This window comes from Cyrtonyx montezumae, unplaced genomic scaffold (genome assembly GCF_038088225.1).
Source record: "Cyrtonyx montezumae isolate F1298 unplaced genomic scaffold, pur_monq_1.0 scaffold_3, whole genome shotgun sequence".
Taxonomy (NCBI): Eukaryota; Metazoa; Chordata; class Aves; order Galliformes; family Odontophoridae; genus Cyrtonyx; species Cyrtonyx montezumae.
In genome coordinates, this window is record NW_027072034.1 from 89,401,523 (window position 1) to 89,428,427 (window position 26,905).

The 26,905-nt window shown below is 39.3% G+C and overlaps 1 protein-coding gene and 1 long non-coding RNA gene across 2 annotated transcripts in view; both read right to left on the reverse strand.

Annotated features, from left to right (window-relative positions):
• LOC136052345 (uncharacterized) overlaps positions 1 to 26,905 on the reverse strand; it is a 50,853-nt gene that overhangs the window by 13,106 nt on the left and 10,842 nt on the right. The window lies entirely within an intron of this gene.
• Positions 501 to 18,446, reverse strand: NDUFA9 (NADH:ubiquinone oxidoreductase subunit A9). Its single transcript, XM_065742355.1, has 11 exons — positions 18,363 to 18,446; positions 15,454 to 15,624; positions 14,644 to 14,741; positions 14,363 to 14,454; positions 9,899 to 10,040; positions 7,989 to 8,091; positions 7,352 to 7,419; positions 7,144 to 7,220; positions 5,319 to 5,414; positions 3,628 to 3,694; positions 501 to 775 (listed from the first exon to the last, which is right to left on the reverse strand). The coding sequence occupies exons 1-11, from the start codon at positions 18,418 to 18,420 to the stop codon at positions 605 to 607; spliced, it is 1,143 nt and encodes a 380-aa protein (XP_065598427.1). The 5' UTR covers positions 18,421 to 18,446; the 3' UTR covers positions 501 to 604.

Below are 26,905 nucleotides of genomic sequence, written 5' to 3' on the forward strand. Positions count from 1 at the left end.
GAAATTCTGATCAATAAGCCTCATGATTTAATTAAGAGACTTCCGTGCTTTCCCTAACATTGATATTCTTTTCAGACTGTCTATTCTTTTTCCTACTCTGTTTTCATCACTTTCTCAGTTCTCTAATCTTCACCTCAGATTTCTCTTTCACCATTAGGCTTCTAACTTTGATACTTTCATTATTTGCCTGGTTTGTCCCAGTTCCCTCCCTCCATCATCCAGCAAAGGCAAACAATAGAAAGCTCTGAGGTGAAAAGATTTTTTGTCACTCATTTTATCCCTATTCTCAATCCCTTTAAAGTCAGTTTCCCTACATGCCTCTACTTCTCCCAGCTAATGTGATTAGTGTACTCTACCAATCATCAAAATATTTTAATGCTCACCAACTAAACAATGAAAGATAATGAAAGTAAATTTACATATTATCTTTTAAAGACAAAAACTGTGTATCAGTTACAGTTTCCTGTAATTAAAAAGACAAATCCGACGATAAAAGAGAGTTTACATGACTGCAATATTTTACTTAGTATGTACACATTTTTCCAAATAAACTAGGTTATACCGAGACAATTTAAGAAGTGTTAAGTAAACACTTATGCAACTGTTACATGGGATATGTCTTTGCTGGTTTTGCTTCCTCTAGCTCAGTATCCAACCAGCGGTATCTACGGTGACGACGAAGAACTTCAATTGCTTTTTGTTCTAGAGATGTTGGTTGAATACCCAAGTCTTCCAAACCAGGGAGATCAGGCAATGTCATGTCTGTTGTGTGAAACTTTGAAAAGAAAGAAAAAGAGGGGAGTGGTTGGAAAAAAAAAGTGAGAGAATTAACAAAATGGACAACAAAATTATATTCAATGCAATTATTCATCTATTTAAAAAAAAAACTTTTACGTACTTTTTATGTAGTTACACCTGAGGTCAGATTTATGAACACATACTAGAATAAATCTCTGGTACTAGGAACGTTTAAATATATCACAGAATGGCTGGGGTTGGAAAGGGTCTCAAGGACCATGAATCTCCAGCCGGCCATGGGCAGGGCCACCAACCTCCCCATTTAATACTAGGATCAGGCTGCCTAGGGCCCCATCCAATCTGGCCTTGAAAACCTCTAGGGACAGGGCATCCACAACTTCTTTGGGTAGCATGTTCCAGCACCTCACCGCTCTAACTGTAAAGAACTTAAAACAATATCCTTCAAATGGCAGCTCTTTGGAGATTCAACTGTAGCTTCAAGGCTGATACAAGACTGCTCCCCTAAGAAAACAGCCTGCAATACAATACAGACCTACACCTTGTGTTACGAGTGCTGCTTTGAATACCTCTTAGTTTATTATAACATCAGAGGTGGATGTTGGTGGTATGGCAATAGAGGATGAACCTTACCACAAATATGATATTACATTTTGTTGCCACATGACAGATAGCAGCAGAGAGGTGGTCTGATAAAACAGTGTTTGATACAGAAACATGTAAGGAAAGGTGTGTCAATGAATTGCTCCATGCAGGAAAAACAGCACACAGAGGCATTAATTGATACTTGCTGAGTGTTCATGAAGACCAAACAGTGGATGTCAGCACAGTGAGGCAGTGGATGGTACAGTTCAGTAGTGGTGACAATGGATCACCTCTGCTGGTGTAGATCTTTTACAACAGTAGTCTACAGGCTGTTAAACATCACACACACAGCTAATGGTGGTGACTATTTTGAAAAGCAGCATTCTGTAGCTCTACCAGTTACTGTGCTCTTAGTATGTTGTAGGTTCCATGGAAATAAATAGGAGGCATTACTTTCAGTTACCTACATACATGAGGTATTAAGTACCTAATGTATCTCAGTAGGAGATACAGATCTTCTGAACCACTAGCAACGCAAAAATAAATCTGACTTTAGATTCAATATTAAATAGCTGAGACATTCACAATTTCTTCATTCTCTTTCCATCAAGTCTATTAACTTCTACCAGGAAGTTAATGGAATTACAACCACAAAATCAGGCTAGATGCGTATGTATAACTACAGTTCATATATGCCTTTACATCCTGTTTTGCTGAAAGGCAGTAGTTCAGCATGTATTTTTCATAGGTTGCTGTTCTGTTTGTGTTTTAGAACAAGGTTCTCTACAGGACAAATATTCATTATCTTACTTTTGTAACATAAATAACTTGCACCTTAGAAAACCAAATTCCCTTACACTGTTATAAAAGGTCTTTAGAGAAACATCAGTCAGATCTAATTTTGTATATATTACTTAAAGACGAAAAGTTGGAAAAGAGGGGAACAATCCAGCACAGGAGACATATGGAGAAACTCCCTTTTATACCACCCATGCTATAGCTGAACTGCAGTAGTTACGGTGAATTGCTGAAGTTTATTTTTTATGAAACATAAGAATGAACTACAAAGGCAGCTAGAACTGAAGCTTTCAAGAGGTACACTTGCATCCTGGGTGAGTACTGTTATAATGTTATAATCATGGGGGAATTTTCAGTGATCTTTTCATGATTTGGAAGTAGAAAAAAAAAAGTTGCTCTACTGCTCCGTATCATGAAAGCATCTAATTCCTTTATTATGTATACTGTCCATATCTTTTCACAATCATTTCCAAATAGCATAAGAAAATACAGTTTATTTTATGTAAGGATACATGCAAACATGGAAGTTAATTCCTTTCAGCTATTCAGTAAGCATCTCTACATACATAATCAAGTTCTCCTAAATACATGGCTGTCCCAGAATTTTAGAAATAGAGTACTGTAAGGTCAAACTAGGCTGCTGACAATTTTTTTGTCAACCTCCACTCATACACTCTGAGTACACTCTAAGAATTATGAGTTTTATGAGAATTAATGTTGAAACTTCATGTTTGTCCCTTATCTTTTTAAATAATAAGCAAGATTTTTGGCTGTATACAGTGCAGTTCAGCTTCAGTTATTAAAGCAATTTTAATGCAGCTAGAGGTTAAAAAACAAGCAAACAAAAAACAACTCACTAGTTACCTATAAATAGCATGTGTTGGAGGGGGAGGACTAAGGAGAGAATCAAAGCATACAGCCTTTATCATTTTTAATGCTTCAATTATTTTGCCCGTTCCCCACTCTACCATGTTACTTGTTGTAATTAAAACCCTCTCACCAGTTGTTACCACTTTCTTAAATACATTTAGTGAAGATTGTTAAATATTCTTTTTCCACCAATGACAGCAGAAAGACTACTTCCTAAAAATTCCTTCTTAAAATAATAATAATAAAAAAGGTCAGTTTCTCTCCCTCTCTCAGCAAGCCATTCTAAAACTACACCAGAGCAATGTCCAGACTGCTTTGAGAGTGTATCCCTCTGCTCCATAACAGGTCTGGACAAATAATTTAAGAGTGAGATTGTAGAACAGTAGCTGCAGCAGCTGTGCTGCAGGACTCACACTTTTTTATTAAGGTTATATAGAAACACCTCCACAAAATATAAACTGTTGTTCACTGTTCAAACAGTCCTAAATCTAACATAATGAAATTTTAGAAGTGAACTGACCAAAATACTACGTGATGTGTACACATATAAGCATCCTTCAAACACAAAACAAAAGGAAACATTCCCCAGGAAGAAACTGAAGGTTGTCCTCCACTTACTCGGTCTACTTTGTCTCGAGTTAACCATGGTTCAAATGGACTGATCTCAAAGACTCTCGCAATTAAACTGTAATCAGAAAGTGTTGCAGGAATATAGTTATCACCAAGATTCAAAGAAGAAAACAATAACTAGTAAAAATATTTCAGACTTAACAGTGTGCTGCTCTTAAAAACAACAAATTTAAAGCAATGAGCAAGTTTTCAGCTTTTGTTGTAATTTTAACTGTTCGCTACCAAATTATTCAATCCCCTACTCCTCTACTTTGGAAGTGAGTAAAGGGATATTTAGAAGCAAAACTAAGTGTTGTTAGTGGGGTTGGAAAGTAAACACATCCAATCCACCACACATTAGAAGGCTGAGTCTTTCCCTTGCCTTTCCTCCAAGTTCTTTTCTCTAACAGGGCAAGCAGTAATTAGCCATGAAGCTCACCACCATTGGGAAAAATATACATGCTGACAACAAATCATTTAACAGCCATATAAACAACATAATGGAACCTGGAAAGATCTGCCTCTATAAAAAAAGATGAGGATTCATGCATTTGAAGTTTTCAGAAATAAAACTTCCCCTGAAAGTTAAGTGAATAAGGAAAAGAAAACATTATTACAACACTTGCTCAGTTGTTTAGGATCAAGAGTATTCTAAAGTAGAATCTCTTAATGAAATGCTCAGCTGATAGAATAGAGCAGCATTAAGTTACTACACATAAACAGAGCTACTACAGTCACGGTTGTTTCTCAAAAACATGAAATATCACTTAAATTAACCCATGAAGAAAAAAGATTGCATCTAATGGGAACTAGTAATAAACACTAACAGTTACTTTATAACAAGCGTCTCTCAACCAAGCTGAGGATGATCTTCTGAAGCAGAAATTACTATTTCAGGTAACTCTTCAAAAACATTTCTGACTATACTTCAAGGACTAAGCCCAGGCTCAGACTTTCACTACACTTTTTTCATTCATTATTTCCCCACTTAGGGATCAGTTTCTCTCTTGAATGTCCAAAGGGGAGAAAACATACAGCTGCAGAAGTTGTTCAGTACCTGCAAATAAAGTCTTCAGAACTCATCTATTGTAATGAACTGAAGTGATGCTATACCATTCCTTTATTATTTCCTTATTTACTACTATCTTTTTAACAATGCTACTTTCCTCACATTGTAGAGGAGATACCCTCAACCATACTGCTCAAATTTCCAGGCCAACAACTCTCTACAAATTACCTGCTACTGACTGAAATGAATACAAAGGACTGAACTAGAAAATCAAGTCAAGAGCTGACAGTAGCATTACCTTGAACAGCTATAGGAAAATGTCAGTAGAATAGACAGATCTTCCCTGTGGTACTATTAAATTCCATTTAATTTGCTACTGATTTTCTCTACTTACAACCTTCTACCAATTTCTTGGTTTAGCCTAAGCAAGGGAATTCAGTAGCTCTGGAATAAACAGTTACATTAAGTTTATTACAACTTAACTTTTTATCCACCAGTTCATCAGATGCGAGCCCATGGCTGGACAAAAGACTCAAAATTTTAACTAATGAGTACTTATGCACAGCTAGTTCCCACTATCCTACATCAATAAATAACAATTGACAGTACTAATACTAAATAACCAATGCAGTATTTACTCCTGCTTCTATGCTGCTTGATAAATTCTTAGTGACTGAAGTGTTTCACTTACTGATACAGAGCACGTGGAAGTGGATACGGAAAAAAGGTTCGAAAAGTAACTGCATAGATGTATTCTACCATGTCATAAAGAAGGTACCGATTAGGTCTGAAAGAAAAAAACAAGCACTATAGGTAAGTTACATATTTTTAAATACTTGCAATATGAGAAAAATCAGAAAAACGTCCCCATCACCCTATGCCAATCAAGGGCCTGTTTTCTTCAATTTAAATTATTAGCCAAGCTTGCCATTTTCCTCACAAAAGCATAAAAAATGTTGACTCAATATTCTATATTGTTTGAAATGGGTGAATTAAGTCAGAGAAACTTAAGAGTAAGAGTAACATTATACGCTGCAAGACTGTTTTACCACTGTGTTGGGCATCCCTGCCAAGGCACTGCCAGCAGGGGGAATGCAGAGAAGGGAGGGAAAAAAAGTGTCATAAACTGCAGAAGAGAACACTGAGGTCAGAGGGAGAAGAGGTGCTCCAGGCACTGGAACAGACATACCTCTGCATTCCACGGAGAAGACCACAGTGATGGAAGAAAAAATAAAACAAAAAAACAGTGAGTAGGAAGGAATGGCAGAAAGGAACTTCTATGGACTGACTTGATCTGCCATTACTACTCCCCTGTACCACAAAGGTTGACTTGAAAGCCTTGGGAAAAAAACACGGAAAAGGAAGGACAGTATAGTTTCTTCTGTAGTTTGTTTTTTTTTTTAATCATTATTTCACACTATTTTAACTGACAACAAATTAGTTTTCCCCAAGTTAAGTACCCAGATGCCCACTTAACGCTCTGTAACACAATAGAGATAAGAAGCCAGAAAGTAAACAGTAAAATTAATAAAGATTTATTTACAAGAAACCTTGCATCTTTGGTAGCAAATGATTGCAAGGTACCTACTGGTACCTACATATTTATTCTCTTCAATAACAACCCAATGATTTGAAAGCAACTTCAAGTTACTTAAACGTACCATTGCTGTCGGTCCTTTAAGAAATAGGCTTCCTACTTTTTACTGCTGCTTTTTTCAGAACACCAACATACTATATACCTAACCAGACTACTGGGACAACATCAACATTTACAGTCCTGAGCAGAGTTATATCTCAAGAGTGAAAGACGAACCTGAAATGATCTCTGCACTACAGGAATTACTGTATTGCTGCTGTAACAGTATCACAAAATGAATATGGAAAAAACAATAGTCTTAGACAAGCCTTATGCAAAATCCAGATATCAAGTGTATTTTCAGCATATAACATAGGAAGACATATCTAAACAACTGGAAAAAAAATGGGTTATTAGCAACTGTTGTTCTTTTTCCCCCACTTCTGGATCTAAGGCTTCTTTCACCATATATACTGGATGGAGACTAATTCTAGCACTGCACATTGAAACATGGACCCATGTCATTTGCTAGGTCATTTTTCCTTGTTGCTAATGACCTGTTCTGACTTCTGACATTGAACTTATTTACATAAATACACCAAAGGATTAAAACGTGACTACTCAAGGTGATTTCCACAAGATTTTAGCAGCATTTTCACCAGAGTTATTCTGTTTGGCATCAATTATAAAGACTGCCTATTTCTCTGTGTGCATATATGTAACACTGAACACAATACTGAACACTGAACCAAAACTAGGATTTTCAGAGTACTCACACTAAAAGCCTGTATCATTTTTTCTCCCAACAAGGAGGTTGAATTTATTGCAGCTCAAAGTGTATGCATGGATGAAGAAATCATATGTACTGCACAGCGTGTAAAAAAAAAAATTACACCAAAAAGGAGTACTTCAGTAAATTAGAATCAGAAAAGTAACCTACCCAGCCAAGGCATACGTTTTTCCTTTAGCATCAGGATCCTTAATTGCATTAATAATCGCCTTTGCTACATCAACCACCTGTGAAAAACAGATAATTACCATAAGAAGGCAGGAATAGATGCACAATCTCCTCTTCAATAAGTGATTTAAGGAGTGAGACAAAGGAAAAAAAAAGGATATGGAATTGTCTTGGTTTTAGGAAAACTTACATATACTGGTTGCTTCACTGTTTTTTTGCCCAAAGAAATAAGAGGCACGCCACCAAACCAGCGCATGTCTAGTGGAGAAAAAAACCAATCTGTAAATGCTTTCAGTAGGTGAATAATCAACATATATTATGCTATAAAAGAATTGGAAAGAATTACCACCCACATTCAGTTTTAATAACCATGGGAAGGCTATGTTTATTGTTCCTCTAAAGTTGTTAAGAGGTACTTAAACCTTGCAAGAGAATTAGCCTCTACTCTGACTTTACTGGTGATACGAGTCAGAACTTTTGCTTCCGTATGAGCCTAGAATAGCCTAGATCTTCCTTACATTCCAGCATTACCAAACTGAAAAGTTAATTTCAGTTAGGATGACCAGATCTTAGCTAAAGACAACCTAAATAAAAAATAGTAAATACCATCAATCAGCAAAGTTTCAGTCTGACTTCGAAAGAATTCAGGATCTACCATTTCATCACAAGATGAAAACTTTTTCTGTTACATGTCTTTTCTTAATGAAACAGTACATTTATGATAAAAATATACCTCTACTTCTTAAGAGCAGACTGCTTTTTCCCCTCTGTTCTCCACAGACAGGTATACAAACACAACACAGCTTTATTATTTCAAGAATACATACTTGCATAATGATTGAGAAATCGGTCTTCTCTCCCAAACATCTCAGAAGGCTTCATAATTATAGCATCTGGAAATTCTTCCCTTACTGCTATCTCTCCAACAGCCTGTCATTCAATTAAAATGACCATATAAATAAGATCCATACTGAATATGCCCAAAAAAGATACCTTTTGAGAATTTACTGTATGTTGACTATAATATTCAAGGATATAGAACAAAACAATTGGTATCAGTTATCTGATCTTTGAGATGCTTTGCTTAAACAAGTCTGACATTCTGTTCCCAAAGTCCCATAAGAACATAGACAATTTATTCTATTTGAGTTACAGTGCAACATCATTAGTGAATGGATGCACATCCATTCAAAAAGTTCAAAAAGGAAGCAGCTCCCTAGTTTGAGTCAGAGGAGAGTTTGAAAAAAAAAAAACCCACAGGTTTAATCAGCCCCTACTAGATTGTTAAAACACTAAAGCACTGCTGAAATAGAGCGGAATAAACTTCAGTGGAAGCTTTCAACTGCAATGGATCTACTTTCCACACGGGACTAAGTGTACACAGTAAGGACTAACTATCCTATAGAGCCATTACACAGAGAGCTACAAAAATTTGGTTTTAGAACAAAAATTCTATTACAATAGGCAACAGAGTTCCACAGGCAGGACAAAATAAAACAGATGAAACTGGGACAGGACAACAGCTATATAAAAAAGACAAAAGTAATAATAGAAAACTATACCTTCTAAAAAGAAAAAAAATAGGATGTTAAAAACAAGCTTTTACATTTTTGTATAAGAACAGGTAACAATTTCACCACAAGGGCTTGTAATGGTGTCACGGTCTTGTCCGTGACAGTGACCCAAGGGAAACCGAGAAGGGAGAGGGGAGAGAAAAAGAAACTGCGTCAGTGGCCGCGCGGCCGCCCGAGCAGAGCCGCGCTCCTGGAGGGGGAGGGGGAAACAGCGGGAAGAGATGGGTCGACAAGAAAAACAACGGCACGATCTGAGAAGGAACGGTAACTTTACTAAATCTAATAAAATTGAACAATTGAGAGAGAGATAAAAATTTCCAACCCAAAAGCTGTGAGCTTACGTTAAGGAGGACCTGCAGGGGAAGCACACGTGCTGAACCTCCACGGCAGCCCAGAGCAACGCGCCCAGACCGAGCGCCCGCCTCGCATCCAGTGCGGAGCTCCGCCCCTCCCCTCTGCTGCTCCCCCAGCATTAACTCCTTAACTGCTGCATGATGCTCTGATGTGGAATACCGGCATCAAAACCACAAAACCACAACAAATGGTGATGCTAAACTGTTTTTTGTTGGATTAATTTTGAGATCATCTACTTACCTGCATTTGCTAGGTCATTTCAGCTTTCAATGTTAAGCACGATATCAGACTCCAAACCATCATAAAACTATTTCTTAACAACAGTAATTGTAAATGCAAATATACTCAAATACAGAAGAAAGGAATATTTTCAGAAATCCAACATCTACTTCCCTTCAAAGCACATTAAGTACTTAGGAAGATTTCCAGCCCCCAATGAGTACAGTAACAAAAATCCCTCAGCTGAAGAAAATATGTCATACAATCATAAAGGTAGGAAAAGACCACTTAAGATCATGCTGTCTAAACGTTGACCTGTCACCACCATGCCCACTAAATCATGTCCCGAAATACTGCATCTACCCTTTTCCTCCAGAGGAAAACCACCAGAGACAGTGACTCCACCATGTCCCTCAGCAGCCTCTTCTTATACCTTATCTCTCTATCTGATACTAATGTTTTTCTAATATCAAATCTGATACACAGTATATTCATCCACTGATTTCTTTCAAAGAGACCTAGACAGAAAGAAAAAAAAAAACAAAAACTGAGGATGTCTCAGAATACAATCAAAAGGATACTGGACTTACTTTACTCCTCAGGTATTTGGAAGGACTCTTCATGCTAGCATTCAGGTGAGATATATGAATGAATGTTTCCACACCAGCCTCTCTAGTTACCTGGGCAATACTTTTAGGAATATTTACAAATTCATCTTCAAAACTGAAGTTTCTAAAACAAAAACAAATTTTAATTTAAGACCAACTGATAGTGGTTGCCTACTAAACAGTAGCAGTTATCACATTACCTGAACGTGTTTTAAAAATCTCTCTTCATGCTTTGTTAGAAAGTTTCCTTTTGCAAGGAATCCTTCATATAATACGTACATGAAATAAGAGGAACTCAATATAAAGCTTCAACTACAGCAGTAGTGCTACCTGCTTTTTCACCTGGAAAGATTAAATCAGTCTGGATTACAGAATCATATAATCATTAAGGTGGGAAAAGACCACAAAGATCATCCAGTCCAAACACGTGCTTCCTGAACAATTCCATGGACGGGGACTCCACCAGCTTCCTGGGCAGCCTCTTCCAACACCTCACCACATTTTCTGAGAATAAATTTTCCTTAATATCCAACACAAACTCTTCTGATGCAACTTAAAGCCATTCTCTCTCATTCACCACTAGTTATCTGGAAAAAGAAGCTGACCACTACCTCATAGCAACCTCCTTTCAGGTACATGTAGGGAGTTATAAAGCCTCTCCTGAGCCACCTCTTCTCCAGAATAAATAAACCCAGTTCCCTCAACTGCTACTTGCACAACTTGTAGTTCTCCAGATTCAGTCCCTTCTCTGGATGTGCTTGAGGGCCTCAACATCTTCCTCATAGCAAGGGGCCCAAAAGAAGTACAGCGGCCACACCATCGCAACATATAAAGTGACTATCACTGCCCCGGTCCTGCTGACTACACTACTTCAGGTACAAGCCAGGATGCTATCAGCCGTCTTGTCCACCCAGGTACACTGGATGACTCACATTCAGCTGGCTGTCAACTAACATACCCAGACCCTTCTCCATGCAGTTTTTCATCCACTCTGCCCCAAGCCCATAGGACTGTATGGAGTTGTTGCAAGAAAAGTGCAGGGCCTGGCACTGAGTCCTGCTCTAAGACATGCTCCATGACCTTCCACAATAACAGCTCAGGCTGACAGGCCTGTAGTTCTACAGACCTTCCCTTCAACCCTTCTTGAAGAAGGGCATCTGTAAGAGATCTGGTCACAACCTGAACTAGTGATTGAGAACCTCGTGAAGGGGTGTGACTTCCCTAGGGAGCACAGACCAATTGTTTGTATCTGTGCTCCCCGTGTGATAAGAACCTCCCCAGTTCCAAACAAATTATTTAGTAACTTTAAGAAATGCTGCATTTCAAGATCTGAGCAAAGTTGTCTTTTCAAAACACGTGTTTTAAATCTGACTTGATTAGATGCACTCAATCATTACAAAGGAACTCAAAAATTCTGAGCAGTCTAAATTAGGAGAGAAGATAGACAATGGGAAAGATTACAACTACAAACCAAAGAACTGACAGGTGCTTGTGCATATGGAAATTTTACACTAACAGAACAGTTATAACTGTTTCACAGCAGCTATAAGGAATTTCAGGGGGAAGCACACAGAAAACCGAACGCTCTACTCACTTCATAGCATTCAAGAGGTCTACATTTGCAGAACTCAACTGTAATCTTGTTTGCTATCTGATCAAGAAAATACAGAAGCTCAATCTTCAAGCAGAGTTGACACTATACCCTTGCAACAATCACAAAATTTCTTCTGACTATCCCAAGACTGCAAGAAAGAAAAATGGCTTCTTGTGTCTTCACACTGACCTGGTAAACACTCCACTCCATCTTTTCTATTTGATTCTGGGTAACAAACATTCTGTTCAAATTCCTCTCCCACAGTTCTTAATCTACTCTCACAGGTCTTCAGAGCCCGCTGAAGTCTAAAGAAAGCTTTAAAAAAATATTTTGTACTGTTCAATAGCTAGTATGATCCTGAGAACCATTATTCCTGTTCTAGTCACAAAAATAAATTCTAGAAACATGCCAGAATAAACATCTCTCCCCTAACTACGGAGTTTTGAAACAACACAGTATACACAAACCAGACTGCATATTAATACTAGCCAAGGAGAAACATCTTTAACAGCAGGTTTTACTTGTTTGGGTTTGTTTTCCTTTTTCTGATCTCCAGTTCTCATCACAGTCTTCTTTTTCCTGCTTATGTTTCTCATAGACTTTGGGATGATTACGATGGTTAACCTGACCTCATGTTTAATAGGCCACACAATTTTACAGCAGCATCACCACTATCAACATGGTAGATAAAAATACACAATAAGGACTTCTAAGCAATACGGTAGCAAATTCTGGAAAACCTAGAAGTCTATAAGGTGTACTAAGAATCCTCCGCTTTTGATGCTGCTGAAACTGAGCAGAGCAACTAGATTTGCTTTGCTTATTTATGTTAAACTTTTACAGAAACTAAGTGAGGCAACAACAACAAAAGGAACCCTTCCTTACATAAATCACACTTCTAACATGAGTTCATCAATTTTGAATGAAGAACTGCACACCTAAAGATAAAGGGAGATTAAACTGTTCTTCAGTAAGCGTCACAGACTTTTTCCTTCACTTCCAAATGAAGAAATGAAAATGTTACTTCTGTTCTAACAGCAATATAAATTCAAACTTATACATTCACAACTGATTAACAACACAATAGTATTTAAAGGTTAGTTTCGCATGTTTTTTACCTATACTGCAAAGTCAAAAGAATTAAAAACACTGAATTACTGAATTGTTTGTGCTGAAAGGGACTTTTGAAGGTCATCTAGTCCACCACCCCTGAACAGGGATTTCCTACAGCTACATCAGCTTGCTCAGAGCCAGGCCCAGCCTGATCTTGAATCTGACCAAGGATATGGCATCTACCACCTCCCTGGACAACCTGTTCCAGTGCTTCACTACCATCACCATAACAAAAAATTCTTTACATTTAGTCTAAATCTTCCCTCTTCTAGTTTGAAACTATTTCCCCTTCTCTTATCACAAGAGCTTGCTGAAGTCTTGTCACCTTCTTTCTTATAGATTCACTTTAAATACCAAAAGGCTGTCATCCAGCCTCCTCAGAGCCTTCTCTTCTCCAAGCTGAAGAGCCCCAGCTCTCAAGCTGTCCTCAAAGGGGATGTGTGCCATCCCTCACATCATTTTCATGGCCCTTCTCTGGATGCACTCCAACAGTTCTACTTCCCTCCTGTGTTGAGGACTGCATATCTGAAAGCAGTACTTGAGGAGACAACTCATCAGCACAGATGAGCAGGATCACCTCCCCAGACCTGCTGTCCACACTTCTTTTCTTCTTTGCAGCAGCCATAGAATCCTTAGAGTTGGAAGGGAACCTTAAAGTTCGATTAGTCTGACTCCCCTGCAGTGAACAGCTAAATTAGGTAGCCCAGGGTCTCATCCAGCCTTGCCTTGAAAGTCTCCAGGAATAATGCATCAACCACACCCCTATGCAACCTGTTACAGTGCCTCACCACCCCCAGTGTAGAAGACTTTCTTATATGTGACCTAAAACTACCCATTTGAGCCTGAAACGATTTGCCTATATTCTATCACAACAGACCCAAAAAACACTGTCAGATATACAAAGCCTCAATCAAGTTAGACTAGATGAATTCTCCTCAACTAAACTGTTGCACACTCCAACAATGCGATAAAGAGCTAAGTGATTATCAGAAAAAGAAGACACCTCCACAAGTCTGAATGTAGTACCAAAGACACTCCCAGAAGTTATGTCTGATACAAGAAACAGCTGAAACAGGTGCTTGCCAAGAGATACACCATTTCAGAAAAAAATAAGCACAGAATTCGACACAATGACCAAATGACAATTCACAAAAAAAAAAAAAGTACAATAGAGACTTTAGGCCTGTAAATATCCATGAAATTGAGATCAACATTTAACTATCTGCCATAGTAGCAAAGTTACATACAAAGGCAAATCACACAGTTAATTTGTGTTTGTTTCTGACAGTTCTGCACTAACAAGGTTTTAAATAAAATAAATATTTCCTAGAGAAGAGGAAAATCTTGATCACAGTCTATTACAGTAGGCTACAATCAATCATCATCCCAAAGTGACAGGATGAAAGCCCACTTTTGTAAGAAGATAAAGAAGCCTGCAAACCTCTTGTCAGATATAGAAAGGCACTTGTGAAACACCACAAAAACAGTAAATTTATGAGTTAATAGAACAAAGGTGATATATTAGAAAATTACAGAAAGAATTTACTTCAAGAACAGATTCTAGTTAAATATTTAAATTAGAAGAACTATATGCAAGATTTCAGTTATGCCTTTTCAGAGATGGCAAAAACAATGTCAGCGTCACTACATACTACACAGGTGCTGTAAAGAAGTGGCTATAAAATTAATACCTGTTGGAAGTCTATGTACATAATGAAAAAAAATGAAAAAGTTATTACTTTGTTTCCCATTCTTTTCCAACAAGATTAATGACCACATTGCTGTGCTCCACGGCTCTTCGGATACAATATTTGTCCTTAGGATCCCATTCCTGTAACCAGAACATCAGATGGGAAAGAGATGAGATAGCGTGTAAATAGGCATAATCAAAGAAAACTTTCTCACCATTTCCATTTCAAGGCTAAGCAATTGCTGAAGTTCTGAGTTTGAGAACAATTAACACACCTCCTTGTATAGCAATGGTATTATATTTGATCTGAAGACAATGCAGAAGACTTACTAAAAAGAGAAGTTGCCCCAGGTCACCCATCTGTCGCAGATACATGAGGTCATATTGATCACAGCGATAAGGTATGATTATTTGAGATCCAATGCGACCTAAGCATTAAAAAAAAATCATTTATCTTAAACTACTACATGTCTAAATAGATAAAACTAGAAATGTACAGCATTTTTTTTGTTCCTGGCATTGAAGCACAACGTAACCATCTTGAGCAATTATCTGCAAAGCCAAAGGTAGCAAAGAAGCAATTGTTTGATTTTAAAACATTATTATTTCAAGTAGATACTTGAATGAATAAATAACCTAATAAGCTTGAGAAACAAACAAAAAACTATATGCTATAAATATACAGTATACAGAAACGTACCACATTGAAGGATATCTGCATTTTTAAAAGGTATATAGAGAGGAGGAAAAAAAAACCTCCTAAAATTCAAATTCAAAAAAGATTATTCTATAAAATTCCAAACAAATTCCTGCAAATTTTAACTATAATTTCCTAATAGTGCCAAAAATACAGACTGTATGTCTTCTCAGAACTGCATTTCACATACTAGAAAAACAGTATGTGAAGGAGACTGACTGACCTTAATGACTATAACAATCTTCATATAATTCTGTTTTTACTAATTGCCTCATCTTGACACTTTACGAGACTAAATACTACAGAGGAATCACAAAAAACATTTCAGCACTGTAGCATTTTTGAGACTCAAAGTGCTACAGACTTCTAGACTGTTCTGTAACCTGAAGAAAAACTGGCATTTGGCACTTGAACTACGAATGGGTATTCTTGAAAAACATTACCTAAACGATTGACAACATAACGCCCCAGGAAACCTGTAGCTCCAAAGACAGTGGCCACGATGCCACTAACAGAGGATCGTCCACTTCTTCCATGAGGGATCACTGAGTGATGAACTTGGTGACGCTGCTGCAACACAGATGGCACCACAGATAATGCAGAAATGCCACAACCTAAAACAGAAAATGGGTGAGAGGATGTAAGACAAGCTTAAAGTTATTAGTGTCAAACCAAAGTTTTGTGGTTTTTTTTTCATTGCAGACCTATTTTATTTAGCCTCAGCTAGATGGATCTCCCACGTCAGGCTATTTCAGAGGCATCTGGATAGGTCAGAGAAGCTTGAGGGAGGTGCAGATTAAAAAAAAAAAAAAGACCAAACTAAAACAGAGAATGAGCAGTCTAATGCTACTGGCCCCTAAACAGAAAATAAAACTTACGTGGCTACTGTAAGTATTTGATGTATGAGGTGAGACAAAGAGGCTAAGCAAATAAAAACTACATAGTACATACAGGTAGGTCTCACCTGAGCATGCTCCTAGACTTGGAAATTATGAGGAAGACATAAGAATAATTCTAGATGTGGTTAACTAGGCTTTTTACTTCAGACTATCTCAAACTCAATTCCACGGCATATGCTAATTCATTGCTGCCACATTCACAAGTTATCTTCACATGGTCTTTCCCACCAGAATCTCTGTTCTTCTCAAGAGAATTACAGGGAAGGTAGTCACAGAATCATAGGGGCTGGTAGGGACCTTCAGATGTCATCTAGTCCACTCTCCTCTCCCCCTACTAAAGCAGGTTCCATTCAGAAAGTTCAGAACGCATTCAAGCAGGTTTTCAGTATCTTCAGAGAAAGAGACTCCACAGTCTGTCTGGGCAGCTTGTTGCAGTGCTCTATCACCCTCAATGTAAAGAAGTTTTTCTTCATGTTCAGATAGAGCTTCTGTGTTCCATTTTATACACAAATTATACAAATACACAAACTGCATATATGTAAGTACACCTTCATTAAAAAAAAATCAAAATCTTGTCTCACTAAAAAGTATTACATTATGTAGCTTTCCTGGTTTTGCAAAAACAATCAGTCTAAAATTTTCAAGTTTTTATGCTCAAAACACTTCAGGAGGGAGCTTGCTTTTTTATTTCTTTACTATTTTTAAAGAAGAACAAAGTAAACCTGCATATGTAAGCAGGACTGAATAAAGAATACTCTGTACAGAATTAAGCCCATAGAAATGTAATGGGTGCCTAGAAAGTGAAGACCAGCTAAGCACAAGTGCAAGTGTAAAAGATAACACACCAGAAGACAGCTGGATGAACTTGTTGCCTTCATTCCTGCAGTGTTCTAACAACCATTTTTTGTTATTTAACTTATTACTAGGAGAAGCAAACTCGTAGAAAAAAATAACTGAGTTCTTCACAGCCATCTGGATTCTTTCAACTATAGCAAAAAGCCACAAAAGCATGCTGAGATGGTAAAAGAAATCTTGGTGAACAACTGTCCTTATTACTTCATCCACACAAACTTCTTTTCCAACAGTTTAAAAAAAAAGGAATAAACAATATCCTACTTACAAAATTAAAAAACACTAACTCACTATCTTTATTACCCTTCACTAGGAATGTTTCGGACCTTACAATGTACAATGTAAAACCTAAAGGAAACAAGATTTTAGTCCAGCATGAGCACCTTTTAAATACACTACTATGAAAGAGATCAATCAAGAACAAGAAAGTCAACCTTAAAAATTTTTACAAGCATCTTCCAACTACTTATTGTTTCTCTGCTGTTACTTTTGCAAAAATTATCTTCATCAAAAAATATCAAGTTATTATCATGTTTCCTCCCACCTGTGTACAAACCACACCTGTTCTCTGTCTTACACTGAAAGTTCTTTAGTGGTGTACACCTTCTCCCATTCCATTATCACACGAAAACTGTTAGTTTATCACCACCCATGGTCATTTGCATAATTATGGAAACATTAAAAAAAAAAGTTAAAATGAAAATGAAAGGTTGACTTTTAAGAATGTCTATAAGACTCAAACACAGCAAACTAGACTTACACTAGATTAACAACCAGTAAAGGACCTTCTGTACAGTGTGCAGTCCAATTGAAATGCAGAACACAACGTAAGAGCCTCATACAGCTTCCATATCCCTTGTTAATATTTCCAGACTGAACAGTTCTGCTTAAAGCTTTCTGACCTACACTCATGCATAGCTCACACTTGCTCAGGAATTCCATCCCCAAACAATTCTGTGATTCTGTGACTCCACCTTCATCACTATCCAAAGTGTATCTGTCACTAGAATTCCAGCATATTTTTACAATCCTTATCTCAAGCAGTTTATGAACAATGAATTGAAATACTGATAGTAAACCACAACCATATTTCTCCTGAAAAGACACACTACTGCAATTAAAAGTGCATTAAGCTCCTTAACTTCTGTAACCCGATTAATTCTATTTGCTTTCTCCCACCTTTTACAACAGAGTCACACATAATAAATCCACGTAATTGTAATTCGTTCCATTTTGGCACCTAAGACCCACGCCCAAGAATTCTATTTGTTAGCAGTTTCAGTATAAAATAAACCTATCGCATAGCTATGTCAACAGCCAGTGCCCTAGCCGATCCCCTGCAGCCCTCTGCGCTTCAAAGAGGTGTTCATAAAGACAGGAAGCAGAAATCCAGACGCTTCTGTCACGAATGCCCGCTAGGGCCAGCCCAGCCCGCTCCCTCATTTCTCCTCAGGGAACGCCGCAGTAAGAACATGGTGGTCGGCAGTCTACGGCCGGCACGCGGAACTGACAGACATCCCCAACCCCGCCGCAGCCTAAGCTGAAGGAGAGGGGAAGGTGAGCCCAGAAGCAGGCCGTTTTCGGGCGGCGGTCACACTCACCTGCCCTTGGCAGCAAAAGGCCGCGAGAAAACCAAGAGCAGCGAGCAGTAGCCGCCATCTTGCCACACCCACAACCCCGGACGGCAGACGCACAGGGTCAAAGTCAGCCCTAGCGCGTGCGCAGGAGCACTCACCGCTGCTGCGGCAGCTTCGTGGCCGGAAGCGGTGGGGGTTGGGAGCTCGGGCAGCACAGTTTTTGGACTCCCAGCTCTGGGCAGTAGAAGGAAATGACAGAAACAGCCAAAGGACAGAAATTGGAGTGGGAGTACGACCCTCTGTTCTTTGAGGTCTTTTAAGTATTTCTAATCTCTCCAAAGGAACTGCAGTTTTGTGTGTCTTCAGACCTGTTCCCTCATGTCTTGTCGAGCTGGAAATGAGTCAAGTCCGGCACATAAATTACAGTAACTTTGTCCACTACTGAACCACTCGATGGAAAACATTTTTGGTAACTCATTCCTTGAATCACTTGGCCTCATTAGATTAGCTTTAATTGGTAACTAAATTGATGACACACACTGAACTGCCATAAAACTCATAATTCCCCCTGCAGTCTTCACTGTGGTACTGAGGTTTCTTCTCCTGGGCAAGTGCTGCTGTTCAGCTTGCATTGAAGCGGCATGCAGGTGTAAGGAAATAACTTCCTGGTGATTGAGCATCTGCTGACATGGCGTAGTTGGCCCAGGTAGAGCAGGCAAATCACACCTTGGGCTCCTATGGGACCAGAAGGGTTGGACCAGAAATGGTGGAGCTACCCTGGGCTCATGCCAGAGCCAGTCACTGAAGAGAGAGTATATCTTGGATCAATCTTGCTTCCTATGAAGAAGTGCTGTATATCCAGAAATCCTCTTCGCCAGTTGTTTTTGTTGTTGCTGCTTGTTTGTCTGCTTTTTGTTGTTGTTGCTGGTTTGTTTTAAGACTATTAGTCTGTCTGCAAATACTTTACCTGGTGTTGCCAAGAACCTGTCAGGAAGTGATTTTGCTTCTTCATAAGAAGAACAGCAGGATGCTCTAAATTTGCCACCCATGTTGTTATAGTCTTGCTTTTCCCATGGACTCCCATTGTTTTTTAGCTTGCATCAAACACTGACAGCCTTCTTTTGTAATCCAACCCACACCACTGCAACAAGTTATCATATTCACCAGAATTATTTTAAAACATCAACAAGTTAAAAGGTAGCGACAAGAATACTTCTGTCAATTTGGTGCAGAGCCCAAAATACTCAGCTGTAACACAACACCTATTCTGACGCAAATATAAAGTGACTCTTCCGTCAGAGATAGAGTGTTGCAGGTGATTTGGGGTCTGCAGCAGAAGCCTGAATGCCCTGTGAACACTGGCCATCTCCTGTGTTCAGTCACAAATTGATTCCATCTCTGGCAGGTAGCTGGGTGCGCACTAACTAGATGTGTCTGTCTTTTTTCACTGTCGCAGCACAGGCCCTGTCCATCTCCATACTGCCCTCTCCCTCCCATCATGCCTGAAGGTCTCAACGTTGTTTTTCTGAGTGGCCCATCCTGACTGACTTCCTTTGGAAAATCTTGTATGTACAGAAAGCTTATGTTCACAGCCTGCAAATGTAATAGCCACTGATGGAAAGCAGTAGGAACTTACTGCCTATGTATCATTCAGACTCATTGTTATTGATCTAAGCCAGAGCCTTTCACTGTGGAGACCTCATCCTTACTTGTTTTGTACTTGTTTCACAGGAATTAATTTTATACCACATTTGAAGATTGGACTAGAAAAACATGCATGAATTAAGGCTAAAGCAATAGAATATAAATAAGGAGATGTGTTTTCTTCTCTGGGCTTACCACTCTCTTCAGTTTTGATTTTAGGAGAGATGGATGAACCAGAGCTCTAAGGTTTCCAATCTCCATTTTTGAAGCAATGCTTTCCTATCTCAGAAGTGTTAATATAGGGATAAGATGCGCTAGTTGACCAGAGATGCTCACATATAACAGCAGTGTAACCATGGAAAAAAGACAAAGATAATGGATGCGTCCATCTTGTTACAGCTCCAACTACAAGTTAACTAGGTTAAATGTGTAACTTGCAGGGAGCTGAATTTGATGTAGAACATAGTATTGCTGACTAGAGACTATCTTACTGTGTTTGAATACCAGAGAGGTTAGAGACAAACATATAAAAAAACCCTCAGTAGTGGGATACTGTCATTATTCCTTTTATCTTTGTAAGAGTCTAAGTTATCCCAGTATCCCCACAATTTTTTTCTCTCATAATATAAAACAGTAAATAACTGGGAAAGATGTGACAATCTCATGTTAAGATCCAGATAAACAAAATATTCTAGTGCTGACATAAAAGCTTGTTCTTAGATAAATTGAAAGGTATACCATATTAAGTTCAGCCTCTGTTGAAATTGATGTTAGACACAAATATGAGGCCTCTGAGACATCCCATGTGTCATGGGAAGAAAAAGGTACGGGCGCACACCAACCATATCTCCTGAAACACTGTGTGAGGAGACCACATGTGATGCTCACATTATGGATATAAATTTGTGGCTTTTTCTGCTCCAATAGTAATTCCTTGGAAAACAGTGAGCACCTACACCTTTTGACCTTCCAGTAGCTACTAGGTGCAGGCTAAGGGGCAGCTGAAACTTGCACTGTCTTGGATCTCCCTCAGCACACTTGACCCAATATCAGAGTTCATTTGTCTCTTAACTAGGTGTTTTTTGATATTCCACATGTTTTCATACATAACACTAGATTTACTTACCTGAAGTTATATGGAATTTTATTCAGCAGAACTGTACAGCAATGTACTTAAATCACAAGTAGAAATTGCACACAAGACACAGCTGAATCAAAATTCAGATGTAATTATTTTGTGTGTACATCCACATGTAGAGAAAAAAAAAAAAAAACACCCAAGAAATCGGGAACAAGGTTTTCATAGCATTTCATTTACATGTCTTCATAAGTATTTTTTTAAGTTACACCTTTTTCTTGGTAAAAAATTGGTTAAAAATTATGCTTTGTATTACCAAATACCAGATGTGTTGCACACCTGCAAACAAATTTGAGTTCTTATTACAGCTCAGTTCTAGAATTGACATTCCCTCAGTGTAGGAACATCTCAGTTGCTTACAAATGGTAGTTACCACTGCTTTGCAGTAAGCAATTTATTGTCTAAATAGGGGAAGACAAAATTCTTCTGTTTCCTGTACTGTAAACTGGGTAAGTATAGACAGGGAACTGAGACACAGAATTCCTCATCTGACACATACACGTTCCTCATCAGCTAAAATAAACTGCTGCATTCTTTTTCAGATCACATTCTTCAGTGCTTAACAGCGTTATCCTTAGCACAAGCCAAGAGGATTCAAATTAAGATCTTGTCCATAAATCCAAACCAAATAACTTCAAGTTGAAGTTAGACCTAGGTTTAGACTAGCTCTTTCAAGGCTGTCCTGGTTTCTTACCAGGAAGACTAAGAAACATTCCTTTTCTGTACACAAGAGCTTGGATATGAAGGATTTTCTTCAGAGAAGGAAAAGGTTTCTAGCCCTGGAGCTGGCAGGGCTCATTGAGAAGGATTGAGAAGGCTTTCAACTAGGTTTGAAGGGGGAAGGGGATAAAACTACACTTGCCAGCACTACCCAGATAAACCTGGCTGCAGCATGACAGGATTAGGAGTGAGACCAATAGCCCAGTTGAATTGCATCCGCATTAATGCATGCAGCAAGGGCAATAAACAGGAGAAGCTAGAAGCTGTTGTCTAGCAAGAAAACTATGACAGTTGCCATCATTGAAACATAGTGAAATTATTCTCATGATTGTGCTGCAATAATGCATATAAGCTCTTCAAAAGGCATAGATAAGGAAGGAGAGGCACTGAGGAGGCTCTATATATTAGGTAGGGTTTCAGTAACATAGAGCTCAATGCTGGGAATGATAAGGTCAAGTCCTTATAGGTAAGAAACATGGTAAAGGCCAACAAGACCGTTATCCTGCTGGGAGCCTATTACGGACTGCTCAAGCAGGAGAAAGATGTAGACAAAGGATTCTACAAACAACTGATAGAAATCACACAATTGCTACCCCTTGTTCTCTTGAGAGACTTCACCTTATCAGACATCTGCTGGAAATACAACAGTGAGTAAACAGGTCCAGGAGGTTCCTGGAGTGTGTGGAAGATAACTTCCTAAGTAAGCTGATAAAAGAGCGGTAATGGTGTAATGGCAACAGGACCAACACAGTGAGAAGCTGTTACAAAGGAAGAATAATACTGAATAGGAGCTCATCTCTGAGGATCTAAACTTGCATGAAAAACTCCACAAAGGAGAAATCTCCAACAAGAGGTCCTTCCTCAGTGGCAGACAGCCCTTAAATGAGGTCTAAGAGGGATGGAACCAGGCTTCACCTGTGCCCCTAGAACTGACCAGGTCTTTTCTTCAGGTGCTCAATCAATGGTTCAGGCCATGACTCAGCAGCTGCCATACAAGCGCCTATCAAGAAGGTGCCCTGTCTGTTTGTAAACAGAGAAGGAAGGGCAGAAGATGCTGTGGTCAAAGGCCATCTAGGGCATAGTGACCACAAAATCACAGAGTTCTCAGTTCTTGGTTAAGTCAGGAAGGGAGTCAGCAAAACAGCTACCTTGGGCCTCTGGAGGCCAGGCTGCAGACTATTTAGGACACCAGTTTGGAGATCACAATGGTATAATAGCAATAGGACCAGCACGATCCAGTAGATGTTACAAAAGAAAGGAAAAAGAGTACTCATACATCTCTGAGAATTGAGGCTGAAGGCTTGCAAGGGAAAACTCCACAGATTAAGAATCTCCAACAAAAAAGCATTCCTCTCTGCTACTCACCCCTTAAATAAGGTCTAAGAGGGGTTGAGCCTGGCTCCACCCCTTCCAGTCGCTCAGGTGAATTGCCTTCAGCTGTGCTCCCAGGGTTGACTATGTCTTTTCTCCAGGTGCTCAGTCAATGGTTCAGGCTGTGACTCAGCAGTTGCCATACACCCTCCTTAGTGCCTAGTTTTTTTTCTTCCAGCTGATCTCAGTTTTGACTCTTCATTATTGGTGCAATTCTATGTCAATAGAAACCAACAACAGGATTTTTAATGTATACTAATAAGACACAAGAATCTTGTTTTTCAAATTCCTTATTACATGTAAATTGGAGTGGGGTGGAAGAGTGCCAGTTACCTTACTCATCCTTTTGAAAAACATTGTGCAACCAGTCACCACAGTCTGTGTATGGAGAGCTGGCTGTTGGTACAGATGAAGCTTCAGGGACTCAACACCAAAGCTATTTTCAGAGCTAGTTGGTAGACTACTGTAAGTATCTATGGGCCTCAGCTGTGGCAGCAGCAAACTTAAGTTTGGAAGTCTCAACTGGACTTCACCTATTTCAGTGGTACTCTAAACACATCAATCTAATTCACTGTCTGTGATCAGCAAGAAAGCTCCTTTGTAACATAAATGATTTCCATATTTTCCTTTCCCTCGGAGGATACTATTTTTAGTTATGTTTCCCCAAGTGTGTTAGCATACATTTTCCAAACTGAATCCTGTTATATTTTCAGCCTTTATTTCAAATGCCTACGTGTTACTTTTCTGTCACCTTTCATTTGCAGTTCTTCATCTCATATGCATATTTTCTTAAACCTTAGTTTGAATATAAATGGATTTAAAACATTGCTATATACCTTCCCAAGTTTATCATGTTCCAGACTAACACTTCTTCCTATTTGTAGGCACAGAACCATGGAATGTATATCTTCAGGAGGCCTGAAGATGTCCCTGCTCCACAATAGGATCTGAATTGTTCCTTGTAAACATTTAACATCCTTGTAAACCTCTATGAAAAATGTAAAATGCTTTGTGTTGCAGCTACTAATCACTTCAACCATTTTTTCACTTAATATGACTCACAGAATAACCATTGGTTGGTAGCAACTTCTGGTAAGTGTGGGCCTCAGTTGAACCACATCCAGTCTCTTGCAGACCAATTCAGCACTGAGAGACAGAAATCTTTCCATTGGCTTTAAAAATCATGAGCTTAGGCCATCTCCATACACTTCATCTTCTGTCAGAGTATGCTAAGCCATTTAGCTGTTACCTGTAACCTGTTAAAGTTTATGTGTCCTTTTGCCACAATTGAAGCTAAAAGCCTGGAAATTATCTTTTTATTTTATCTTAATGCATAAATATTTGACAGTGGTATGCTGCTGAAGGTAGTTGTGCTTCAAACATAGCAGAAGATTTTAGCAGGTTTACATTAGTGCAGGTCAAAGATCACACCTCAAGGACCAGTAAAGGGTGGCAAGCTGGTGTGCTGGGGTTACCATTCTGTTAGAGAGATTTCACTGCCGTTATCAGAGTGCCCTACAGATTCACATAACTAAACGCTTCATAGGAGCTCACAAACAGGAACCAGAGCTAGCAGAAAACCAGTGAAGGGCAGGGCAGCATTAACACTCATTCAATCACTAGTCTCAAGGGAAAACTTTGCTTAGCCTTTTCACCCCTTTCAAAATTATCTCAAAATGACAAGCATCTGCTTGAGTTCAGTTTCTCTTCCACCATTTGTTTACCCACTTTTCTCCCCCCCCGCCCATTTTTCCCCTTCTTTCCTACTCTTTCACATTCTTGCACCCACATTTCTTTTCTCTCACAACTGCAGTCATCTACCAGTTTATTTGGTTGTTATAATATTTTTGTTTAGACATCATTATTCCAATTGCAGCAAAACTGATGGACCAGAACTGAGTTCCCATTACAATTTAAATGTGTAGCTGTGACGGTTTCACACTGAAGCGGGTGGCTGGGAGTGAGGAGAGATGTTTCAAGTTGGGTGAGGAGGGCATAGAATCTCTGTCCACTTGGGAGACCAGCTCATCTATCAGCTGCTTCCCAAACAACAGATCTAGCCATGGTCTCCATTAGGCAGGAAGCTCTTGAAAAAAAAAAAAAGTGTAAAAGTATGTGCCTTGGCTCAGATGGAGTGCCTAGCTAAAATTGTGGCAGTCAAGTCTCTAGCTTTAGTGAGTGCCTGAGTGTGATGCTCTCAGTGAAGGGTGGCAGGGATTCTACCTGCATGAGCTGTGAACAGGTAGATGATCTGCTCGTTACGGTGGTAGAGCTCAAGGAGGAGGTAGAGAGATTAAAGAGTATCAGGGAGTGCAAGCAGGAGATAGATTGGTGGAATCTCAATTCTGCTGAATTTGAGAGAAAGATACCAGGATGATACCCCCCTCCTCCTAGACAGTGGTGGATCCCCTGCTATTGTCAAGCAAAGGGAGGTGATTTATGAGAATAAGAAGAGTGGAAGTCCCAGCTCAGCATCACAAGCAACTCCCATCCTGACCAACCTCAGTCCCCTAGGTGTCCCTATGTAATAGGTTTGAATCTCTGGAATTTGAGGCAGAGTTGAGTGAGGATGCAGTGGGAGGTCCACCCATGAGGTTACCTAGGGTGAGACAATCAACTCCACACCTTAAAACTGCCTTCACCAAGAAAGAGAGAAGGGTGATTGTTATAGGTGATTCTCTTCTGTGAGGAAAAGAAGGCCTGACCCTACCCACAGGAAGATGTGCTGCTTTCCGGGGGCCAAGGTCAGGGATGTTTCTAGGAAACTTCCTGATCTGATTCACTCCTCTGATAATTATCCCTTATTGATAGTTCAGGCCAGCAGCAATGTAGTTGCTAAGAAAAGTCTGAGAAGTATCCATAAAGGACTTCAAGGGACTGGGGCAGTTAGTGGACAGAGCAGGCATACAGGTTTATACTTTCCTCCATCCATTGAGTCTGAGGAAGGGATACTGAGAGGAACAGGAAAACTCTTTTCATAAATACATGGTTGAGAGGGTGGTGCAATTGCAATAATTTTTGATTTTATTATTCTTTTTAACAATAGGGTGATTTACTCACTGCCCGGGGCCTGATGTCTGCTGATGGGTCTCACTGGTCTCAAAGGAGGGTAAGAAATCCTAGCCCAGGAGCTGGCAGGGCTTGTAAAGAGGTTTGATATTGATGAGCTCAGGGCTGGGAAGGTAAGCTTGAGTCTCTATGGGTAAGGATCAGGGGGAGGACCTACAAGGTGGACATCCTGACAGGCATCTGTTACAGACCACCTAACAAGGATGAAGGGATGGATGAGGCATTCTATGAGCAGCTGGCAGAAGTTGTGCAATTGCCAAGCCCTTGTTCTCATGAGGCACTTCAACTTCCCTGATATTTGCTGGAAATACAATACAGCAGCCAGTAAGAGAGCCTACAAGGGGAGGTGTCCCATGAGACCTGCTGCTCACAAAGAGAGAAAGACTGGTGGGGGATGTAGAAGACAGGAGCTTTCTTGGACAAAGTGACCATGAAATGGTAGAGCTCTTGATTTTTGGTGAGGTCAGGAGGGGGAACAGTAAAACTTCAACTTGGACTTCCAGAGGGAAGACCTTGAACTGTTCAGAATATTGACCGTGTCCCTTGGGATTCAGTCCTGAAGGTTGAAGGGTTCCAGGAAGACTGATTGCTAATCAAGAAGGAAGTTTTAAAGGTGCAGGACCAG

Bases quoted from the DNA above. Each gene is read 5' to 3' on its own strand.
- NDUFA9 (XM_065742355.1), bottom strand. From the start codon at position 18,420: ATGGCGGCTACTGCTCGCTGCTCTTGGTTTTCTCGCGGCCTTTTGCTG. The intron at 8,092-9,898 runs GTAAGTCCAGTA...ATTGAATGACAG, and splicing joins CCAAATACCTGAGGAGTAAA to GCTGTTGGAGAGATAGCAGT. The intron at 3,695-5,318 runs GTAAGTGAAACA...TTCTGATTACAG, and splicing joins CTTCCACGTGCTCTGTATCA to TTTAATTGCGAGAGTCTTTG.